The sequence below is a fragment of the Notothenia rossii genome, assembly GCF_949606895.1.
Source record: "Notothenia rossii genome assembly, chromosome: 4".
Taxonomy (NCBI): domain Eukaryota; kingdom Metazoa; phylum Chordata; class Actinopteri; order Perciformes; family Nototheniidae; genus Notothenia; species Notothenia rossii.
Window position 1 is genome coordinate 13,723,634 of NC_136902.1, and position 10,942 is coordinate 13,734,575.

The 10,942-nt window shown below is 40.5% G+C and overlaps 1 protein-coding gene across 1 annotated transcript; it reads right to left on the reverse strand.

Annotated features, from left to right (window-relative positions):
• Positions 1 to 1,564: 1,564 nt before the first annotated feature.
• Positions 1,565 to 10,493, reverse strand: LOC307035062 (protein ILRUN-like). Its single transcript, XM_079674036.1, has 5 exons — positions 10,181 to 10,493; positions 7,758 to 7,912; positions 7,447 to 7,644; positions 5,388 to 5,713; positions 1,565 to 3,401 (listed from the first exon to the last, which is right to left on the reverse strand). Exons 1-5 carry the CDS (start codon positions 10,342 to 10,344, stop codon positions 3,366 to 3,368), a joined length of 879 nt encoding a protein of 292 aa, XP_079530162.1. The 5' UTR covers positions 10,345 to 10,493; the 3' UTR covers positions 1,565 to 3,365.
• Between the last annotated feature and the right edge of the window lie 449 nt (positions 10,494 to 10,942).

Consider the following 10,942-nt stretch of genomic DNA (forward strand, 5'->3'; position numbering starts at 1 on the left):
TAGAATGTTTTTTTTGTCCCTTACTCTAAAATCAACATTGAAACTGTGCACGTCAAGTGCATGCTGCTCCTTCAGGCAGTTTGGGCCGTTAATCGACACAATGGACCAGTGTCATTTATGAGACACCTCAGAAGAGTTAGTTTGAAACCTCCAGGCTGACATGTCATCTTACTCTGGGACATACTCACCGTGACCTGTCTCTTGCAGGTTTAACGTTTTCTTCAAATAAGCCCCCAATACAAACTGTTCTCATCTCCCTCATCAGTTTGTGGAGTGCTCTCTGACACCAGAGACAACTGCACTCGTCATAATATAACCCTTTCTGAATATATAGCAGCACAATAGGTCTGAGTTTATGCTTCACTATTAGAAGGCCTGCTCAGTTGAAGAATGATGAGCAGGTTTATTTTATGGTAAAGTTAATTTTGTTATGCAGTGCTGTCTTGTTTCAGGCTTTTAATGTAGATTTCGTGTTTCTTTATCCCCCAAAAAGCCACTGTAAACCCCTTGAAATAAAAATCAAGCCCGTTTATTTCAGAAAAAGCTTTAAAGCAGTGTAAAAGAACATTTTATATCTGCTGCATGTCCTTGTACATCAAACCATTTTAATCTCAATAGCATCACTCGTGAACGAAAACGGAAATCTGCTAACAAGAAAGCATGTCCCACAATACAAAACATGCGGAGGTTTAAAAGTATAGAAATCTAACCATATTTGACCAAGGCCGGATTAACCATATGGGCAACCTGGGCAAGTGCCCAGGGGCCCTTGAGCAAAGAGGGCCCTCAGTGACAAGATAAAAAAAAAAAAGAAATCTTAATCTTTTCTTTTTTCGGGCACAACCTCTCTCATCATACATTGTTTTAAATGACACTCACTCTTCGCCATAAATAACACAGCTTTTCCATAGGGTCAAATTACTGTAGGTGTCTGTACTGTAGGGCTCACTATGTATGCGCTCAACTTTATTACTACGCGGCGGAGGTGTATAGCCGAATCACAGCCCCACACTTGAGCAACCACACAATTTCACTACATATTTTACTTTTGTAACTCTCGGTGTTTGTGACAAATAGAACTCCTCGTGTACTTGTACAGCCAGTCATATTTTGGCATTAAGTGGGGTGCTGTTCTGAGGTTTTGATTGATATTACCTAGGTCTTCTTGAGCCATACACTGTCTTGAGATCTTATCCATTGTATCTTTGTCTTGTGATTTTTGACTGAAAGGGCAAAAGGCTAGACCTACTTTGGTTGAACTATGTGGCTGCGTCCCTGCTTTTGACAAATAGGTGTGCGATTTGACAAGCCAGATTGACTGAAAATTCTAAATATTGGTCATGTTGGTAGGATTGGGTAGGCGTGGTGTTACTTGTTGGTACGTGGGTTGGGGGGTTGGGGGGGGGCATGAGTGCTCAGTGCCCAGGGGCCCCTGGAGGTACTAATCCGGCATTGTATTTGACCATGTGGAAATAAGAAATATTTTTTTGTTTAATCCTCAATTCAGATCTGACGCCTTGAGGTTTATACTCCTGGAACTATAACAAGACACAGAGCACGAGACTTGAGTTTTCAGTGATAATTTAATCATACAAACATTCATCAAACATACAGGGGGAAAAAGCTGTCATCTGTTTGCACTTCCTCACTCTCATCAATGTGCTGTTGTATGAGTCTAATGCCAACTGATTCATTCTGCAATCTGGCCAGCGGAAACCCCAGAGAGACTCAGAACTAAATATCATACTGATGAACTGGCATCGAGAGCCAGGAGGAACATTCATACCGTGAACACGTGGTGTAGTATTGTCCTGTTGTCAGAGGGCAGTAACCCTGGGGCTTAATAACAGAGGGTTTACCTGGAGAGGTGGTCTCGCACTCAGGCCGTAGATGATGAGATAGTCACCGAGTCAAACCCTTCAGGACATAACTGTCTTTGTGGGGCACAGACAGGCCTTAACATGGACACTTAGTGCAAATAGATATGCAGTAACAATGCCAACAGCAGTCTGTCACTGGTGCAGTTCAGTTTGCACCTGAAACCATCAACAAGGATCAGATGTGTTTAATGAGCTCGACTATGAAGTACATTGCAGACTCTAATGTGGCATAATGTAAGCATCGTTTTAACAATAAACAGGGATATTCGGAACGATAATTCTACTCATAAAACGGCCACTTCAATGCAAATATACAATGTTGTATCTTTGGGTAAATGAATGTTTCCAAATAATGATCTTCTACTACATTCATCAAATACATTCAACTTAATATGATAAACTCTACGACAGCTTTTCAAATCGAAATTAAGAATAGGGTGACAAAGAACATTTCTGTTTTTTATGAAGTCGTGTTTTTCCCGCTCTTCATATGGCTTGGATTCAATGTCGTATGTCATAGATGATTTATTCTCTTATCTTGTGTTTTATTTCCAAGCAAAACTAAAAAGCTTAACACAATAAGAGGGATTTTTTTAAAATACTGCATCATATTCTGCAAATATTCTGTATATGAATATATATAAAGTACCTGACTATAGAAGGCATAATCAAAATGGTTGGCTCCAGATCCAGAAGAAAATGTCTGTACAATGAGGCAGAATAAACTTAAGATATACTGTAAATATCTGTTTCTCTTATTTTCTGTTTGATAGAATAATGTCTCGCTCCCCCCCCCAGTGGAGGAAATTGCATCGCATTTCAAAATTGTAGGTACTATGAAAGCATCAAAATGATTGCCCATAATGCACAAGCCATGAAGGACCTTGAGATGTATTTCCAAAGCATGTGGCTGTCCCCCTTACTCTAAAGTGGATATTAAAAGATAAAAAGTAAATAAGGAAATCCAATGGTTGGTTTCAGAGATGTCCACATTTTTTTTGATTTAGTTACAGGTCCAGAAAGAATGAATGAATATATCAAGAGTCAGAGCAGAAACTGGAGAATCAGTTGGCAAAATAAATGGCTTTTCCTCCATAGTCTCTCTTTCAGGTTGCACAATACACACACATGCACACACACACACACACACACGCAAATACGCACGCCCGTCATCATTATTTCATTTGCACTCTGACAACTAAAAATCTGAAAAAAGAAAAAGAAAGAAGTTATCACTCAAAAGACTCATAGCACTCATTTTTAACTTAGCATTCACACGTGCATACAGTGAGTGGTGGGATGTTGTTGAGCTGCACGTCGGAGCGTTGGCCTCTGGTTTCTCAAAGTGTAGCTGGTCTTTGCATAAAGTTTTTTTTTTTGAATCTCCACACTCTTTACCAGCTACTGATAAAGCATCTTCTTTCGTGTATTGGTGTGACAGACTCCAGAGGTTCAGTGCTGCTTCACTGTGACAAGTCCCAAGATTTAAGAGTTCCCGAAAGGAAAAGGCTCCTGTATACCCTGTAAGGAAGAGAAATGATTACAAACAGACAGTAGGATCATAGAAAAGTGGATAAATGACAGCTAACATTTCAACAAAAGCGGCCTCAGTAGTTTTTATTTGCTTCAATCGGCCTTCCAGACCTGCTGTTCTCCACCTGTCCACCAGGTGTCCTCTGACAGTCCAATCATCTCCAGCTGCTGACACACCTGACTCTAATGATCTCATCAGTCAGTCAGTATATAAAACCAGCTCACCAGCTCTTTGCCAGTGAGAAACTTGGAGGAGCTACTCCAGGATCACTGAAACTACTCGCTTTTGTTATTACTTATTGTGATTTTGCCATATTTCAAAAATGTTTGAGACTTCCTCAGTCCTCTGTTAGCGTGGCCTACCAACCGCTCAAGCCTTGACCTCAGTCAATGGAAACACTCTACTGAGCTAAAGCTAATTAGCAGCAAGATGCTCTTCTCAGATGACTACCACAAACCTCTATTAAAGATTGCAGTGCTTGAATAAAAAATGTACCGGTTGGAAGTGAACATGGACGTGAATGGACTATGTGGGAACGACACCACTTCACCAATATTCAAAGAGTGGACAGAGGACACACGGCTAATGAGCAACATCATGACGGCCATGAAACAGGAGGGCCGTGCACCAGGTAATACATCTAATGGCGCGTTTCCACTGCAGGGCCTCGCTCGGCTTAGTACGGTATAGTTAGGCCTTGTTAGGACTGGCTCACTTTATGCTGCTTTTCCATTAGTTTAGTAGCTGGGGCAGTAACTATAGTAACGTATTGTAGGTGAAGGTGAGGTCATCTTCAATGCGAAACACAGAAAACCAACATCAGCTGTTAGCCCTCAGAGCTCACAGCTCCTCATATCTGTTCAGAAACTAGACAAAAGTACAAACCACAGACTGTCTGTGTCATGGCGAATACAGTCACTGGTTTATTTATGTCTGTAGGCCGTTGTTGTGAGTGTGGACGGTCGGAGCATATACTGCGTTAGCTTAGCCGATCTCCATTCAGAAAACACGCATTTCAAAAGGTTTTTCGCCTGCCGTCTGTCTGCAGACTTGTCAAAGCATTAATTCATGGTTTTTACTAACCGGTATCAGTATGTTGTTCCTTCGGCATCATTTTGAAACGTGTGTTACAATTAAATCACGGTCAAATATGTTCATCTTGTTGTATGTAGCCCCCTTGCCAGCGATTCTCTCTAGTTTAGCATACTCAGCCCGACTCAGCCCGGTTGTTGGCCCGCTAAGAACCTCGATGTTATGGGGCCAGAAAAACTGTGAAATAGTACCCGCTAGCCGATACCACACCAAGTGGAAACGCAACCTAAAACGGGCTGGGCACGGCTCGCTTAAACCGCGCTGTAGTGGAAATGCGCCATAAGTGAACCTGCTATCATCTGACCTTTCTGGATTTGTTTCCATTTGTGGACTGGCTTCTTGAGCCTGTCTGTGAACTTCTCTTCAAACATCAGTTCAGTTAAACTTACACTTGAAGAGGTTGTGCTTTAAAAATGACTTCCTTTTAACTAAAGGAGAGAACTGATCCACCTGAGTTTTATGAGCGGTTTAGTTTTAAATGTGGATTTACTAACTATAAATCTTGCTTTGCTAAACTGGGACAAGAACTAAGATAACAATGATTCCTTAGTGGAACGTAGCATTAGTCTTGTTAGTCAAAACATCGGAACATGGGGGGAATAAACCTCTTTGCAGCTTAATATGTTCAAGAGTATAAGCATCCAAATAATTATCTAATGTTGCCACCCCTGAGAATGTTGGATAACTTATTGTTACAGATTTCACCTCAGATTAATAAAAACATCATTTGGTATTCCTTTCACGATTTTAAATGTGTGTTTAACGTGCATTCGAGAAATATCCCGATACTTGACGTTCTATATGTTGCAACCAGGTTCTAGAGCTAGAAATGTAAAGAAATCAACCGCCATTCACATGTCTGGAGAACCCTCCTGCCTTACCTGGTTATAAGATACTACTGATAGATTGCTTTGTAGACTGTTTGCTACTAGATCCACAGAGTTGTGTGAAAGTCCATTCTGATCTTGCTGCAGCTGGTTGGGGTTTCCCTGCCAATGTTCCTCTGGGCCTCTGTGTCCGCTGGCATCGTGCAGGCTGTTGTTGTTGCTGTTGGGGCACTTGCTCTTCTCTGGAGAGGCGAAGGGGTTGTAGTCGCCCTCCAGAGCGCGGTGAGGCTGGGTGTTGAACTCTGCTTGAAAAGAGGAAAGCTGCTGTGTGACGCCGAGGAGGCCTCCAACTTCCACACTCAGGATCACCCAAATGACATCTGTCAAAGGAAGCAAAACGCACGGTATGATACACAAAGCCACTAACAGTCTGCCACTCTCAAAGATTAACCTAAGTGTGTAAAGTTTAAACTAATGACCAATTAATGATGCTAACGAGTCTGAAAATACAAATGATCCTGTAACATGTCAAGTGAAGCTGGACCACACACCCACAATATCCTCCAGGTCTGCAATTCTTCTCTCTGAAAGTCACTAGGAGACTGATGATGTTAAAGTGACAAATGATCTCTATGTGGAGTTAATGAAACATTAAGGCCAAGTATAATGTTTAACTGAGTATCCCTCTATAAATAGGCTTGAGGGACGTCCTGTTGGGATCCATCACACACATTTAAATTTGCAGGAGGACGTAAATCAAGTACATGAATGCATTTATTGTGTGCTGATGGGAAGGCCATTCAATCATTGGTTATAGTTTCCACTAAAGGAAAAGCACACCAAATGATGTCATTTCATTTAATCGTTTATTTGAATAGGGACAATGCACATTAATGAACACTTTAGACAAATAATGCTTCAAGTGTAAATATGCCGGCTTTGACCTAATTTTCATCCGTAGTCGCTGACATACAACATATAAGAACATGACATTTGTAAACATAGCAAAAAATAAATACTTGATATGCAAAAGAGCAAGAGCAGCACACAAGTATTTACCACATGGCAGTACACTATAGCAGCAACGACATATTAAGTGCAAGATGCGAGATGATACCCCTGTGTTACCCCCCTGTGTTACCCCTATCCTCCATGAACTCCACTGGCTCCCCATCAAACACCGCATTGACTTTAAAATATTACTTTTCACTTTCAAAGCCCTCAACAACCTTGCCCCCCCCCTACCTCTGTGACCTTATCCAACGACACAACCCCACCCGTCGCCTCAGGTCTGCTGAAGCTAACCTACTGCAGCCCATCAGGACAAAGCTCCGGACCTGGGGGGACAGGGCCTTGGCAGCAGCCTCCCCCACACTCTGGAACTCCCTCCCCAGCCACGTCAGATCCGCCAATACTCTCACATCATTCAAACAATCCCTCAAAACACACCTTTTCACTCTTGCCTTCAACTCCTAATCAACTAACCTCTTGCCCTTATTCCTCCTACAGTACCTTAGCACTTTTGTTTTACTTGCTTGTAAGCGCTTTGAGCACCAGGAAAAGCGCTTTATAAATGTAATGTATTATTATTATTATTATTATTAAAGTCAAGAACTAACTTTATATATACAGTCTATGGTTAAAGTGCATTTAGCGGTGATTGCACGTCTGGTTGTTTCTCAACCATTCTTTGAGTTGTAGCACTTATTTTAAATAACAACCGTTGTCCCCTGCTGTTAACTACAGTGATTTATGAAATGTTGGCAGCTTAGTTCCAACTACGGACTTTTATTTGTCAACTGCTGTATTCTTGTAGTCTATACAAATGTTTAAAAAGCTCAAGGTGACATAACCAAAAAGCTTAATTTTGTCTGCCTACAAGTCCAGAAACCAAAAATAGTCTGTTTGTAAAAGGGATATAAAAAAGCAATGGCAACAAAACCCACATGGAGAAGCGTATGAATGTTTTGGAAGTGTTGCTATAAAAGGAACTGAATTGCTGAAGACATTATCAAAGTAGGGGCCAATAATATCTCTGTTGATAGACTAACTAATAAATTCCATATTGCAACAATTCAGATTTTCTTTCTAGTGTAAAGCTCTCTGTCCTCACCTCCAAAGTACAGTCCGGTGGCTGTGCACATCCTCCACTGGCCCTGGTACATGCCAGGAGTCGCAGGGCTCTGCATCTGAACACTGACATCAGCCACCTCCTGAGGGTCTAAAGACCGCGCCATCACCATGTTTACGTGACCGAACTGATCTCCTCCGACATACTTCAGGCAAACACCGGGAGGCCAGGACTCTGGACCTGGAACACACACAGAGAATGTGCTGAACTTGGCTTGAAATGTAAGTCTTATTTTTTTTTTTTTAATTCATAAAGCTGGTTTCACCTCTGATCTGTTATCCCAGCAGACTCACCTGTGTTCTGTACTCTCCAGGTCTTCGTGAAAGGTGTGTCTGGTGGAACTGATTCTCCCTCACCAATCGTCACGTCACTCACAAAGGACATGCACGGCGCGCTGATGTTGGGACTCTCAAAGTCATAGTAGGCTCCGATGGCTGCTTGTAAATTCCTGTGACATTAGAAGACAGAAATCCAGGTGATCAGTACAGATATAGATTATCAATGAGTATAACATATGATTTGTGTAGAAGAAACTCCATGATTTGTCTGCAGTATGCACAGATATGACACATTTAGTAGCTAGTTTATTTACGACATTTTCAGCACGATAAAATACGTTATTTAATAAGGATTACATTCCAGCATATCAAGGGTTTTACTGATGCGCCCTTTGTTTGTGAAATGTAGGTCATATCTTTTATTAATCAACTTTTGGTCTATAACTGTCAAACAGTGAAAAATCACAATTTCCTTAAGCCTAGTGTGAATTCTTGATATTGCTTGCTTTGCCCAAACACCTTAAACGCAAATGTATCTACAAACTACAATAACATTAATCCAAATCCTCAGAATATATCCAGCACATGAAGAAGTTTAGTACATTTCTGAACTGAACAATACAGCTATTCAATCTTTAAAAAAAGCATATATTGTACATGTAATGGTATGTTTTTATACAATTATTTACATCTTTTTTTCTGTTCTATAAAAATGTAATTGTCAACATTATTTCTGACATTTAACAAACAATATCAATAAATGGTTTTAGTCCTATAGCCAGGAGTTTTAGCTATATTGGTACAGTTTACTGCTAAACAAAATGGAAGCTGTAGTTATTCAAGTCTAATTTAAACAAATGATTGTCTTCACTCAAATTACTAGTCACTCAAATTGGAAACCACAAGCACGCACGTTATGGTACTATAATACTTTTATATTAAAAATAATTTGGCATTTTTTAGATTAGGTTGGTGCAATATATTGAGGTAAACAGATGCCTGCCGACCCAGAGAGATTGCGAATGGGGGCTTCCCGTGACATGCTGGTCATCCATAAAGCAGCAGTTTTTATTTTTAGAAAGCCCGTTGCAGAGGAGCCATTACCCGGCGTCACGTGTTACTACTACAGCCTGCCCTGAGACAGTTATCTTCCATGGAGCTGCATTAGCTTAACACTGCATCTGCGCAGAGACATTTATCCAAGGCAAGACTTCAATATGACCTTTGCTTCCCTTGCGCATTGTTTTTCACTCGTTTAATTTAATCAGTGTCGCAATGGAAGACGCAGCTTGAGTGTTCGTAGTGTTTTATGAACACATTATAATACATTGTGTCCAGGGTTGCAAAACAACCACTATGAGCACTAGGTGGGAAGGTTACGTAATGAAACAGCAGCGATCTCCACTGTGATTATCGTCGAGTGGCAGACATAACATTTGATCACCATGGCTGCTGATAACGTAAAGGTGTTTAACACAATAAGCAATGCAAAGACTGAGAAAATCAGTTATACACTTTTAATCATCAATTCAGTGACGAGTTCGGTGCCTAGCTTTGCTTAACAGCAGAGGTGGAAGATCTTGTACTTAAGAAAAGTAGAAATACCAGAGAGTAGGAATACTCTGTTGCAAGTCCTGCATTAAAAATGTTCATCCAGTAAAAGTACAGAATCAGCATCAAAATACACTAGTAAGATCGAAGTAGTCATAATGCATATTGGCCAATTTCGAAATGATGTTCTGTATATCATGTTATTATAATTACATTGTATTTACTGCCGAGTGGTTTGTGAATTTAGTCCAGGTGTAACTAAAGTCTTAAGTGTTTATATTGTATATCATTAATCCAAATCTGCATAGTAACTTAAGGTCAGATCAAATGCCTGTAGTGGAGTAAAGAGAAAGCATCAAATGAAGATAGGCATGGTGTTGTAAAGCAATAGTACCTCATACTTGTAAGTACAGTGCTCGAGTAAATATACCTGGTTACTTAACACCACTGCATAATAGTGATGGCCAACCTACAATTCCTGTTAGCAACCACCACATTCACAATAAAACACTTAATTTCCATTCAAACATCCCACCCGCTTTAATGTGAACTCGTTTGTTAGTTAATGTTAATGTTTGGAGTATCATTTTGCGTCACAATACCTGCTAAACTATCTTTTTACCGTCCCTAAAGGCAACCAAAAGTGGCAAACATGGTGACTCAGCTAACGCTAGTTACGTTACTACAGCGTCGTATCCACGTTACAAACCGAACGTAAAGCCACCCCCTCTGTCACAATGAACAAAAACACTACCTTGTGGTTTACTTTAATGTTTTAACCGATGAAATATAAGTTGTACTGTGAAATCCCCTTGTAGAAAGCTAGCTAGTTGACAGTAATATCTAGCATGAAGCGCACAGCAGGCCCCACGAGTCCCCGGGCTCACCAGTTGGTCATGTCCAGAAAGAAGGCGCATCCGGCGGGGTTGAGCTGGAAGCCGAGCAGCCTCTGAAACTCCGTGATTAAGATGTCTTTGTCTGTTGTTCCCATGCAGCTGAATTTCTGCATGAGCTCCTGGTCCAGGTCTATGTCCAGTTCCATGCCCTCCATCTTCCGATTCGCCCGGACAGAAACAGGGGCTTCGCTTCCTAATTTAGTCCGAGGCCTCGACTTGTCATAACAAACTCAACAACAGGGCCGAGTGCGCATGTCACATGATTCAGTTTCGCAGCTCAGCCTATCAGCCAGCAGAGCGGTGATGACCCTCTGGAGCCAGCCTTTAGGAAAGAAACTTTCAGATTAATCATGGTATTATTTTTGGGGTAATTATTACTCTATAATACTATGTTCTGTGTTGATTTATTATTTTTTTCAAAAACTTTAAATCAAATAAATGTAAACCCTTCAATAGTGTTTTAATGTCAGAGTTTATAGATCTACTATAGGCCTATATGTTCTACTTTTTAATGCTGCTTTAATTCTATTTTGAGATGTTTATAATTCTAGTATTGTTTATTTCTACTCTTTAATTTCTACTTATGTGCAATGCCGTGTTTTATTAAGTTATTGCTTTTGTAATGCCTCTTAGGTTGTCTGTTTATCCGATTGTTTATCTTTAAAAAAAACGAAACGTTTTTTCTTCTCACAATGTTCAGTAGAAAGGTGGATTTATGTTTTTTGTAAATTATTCGTGTTCCAAACACAACAT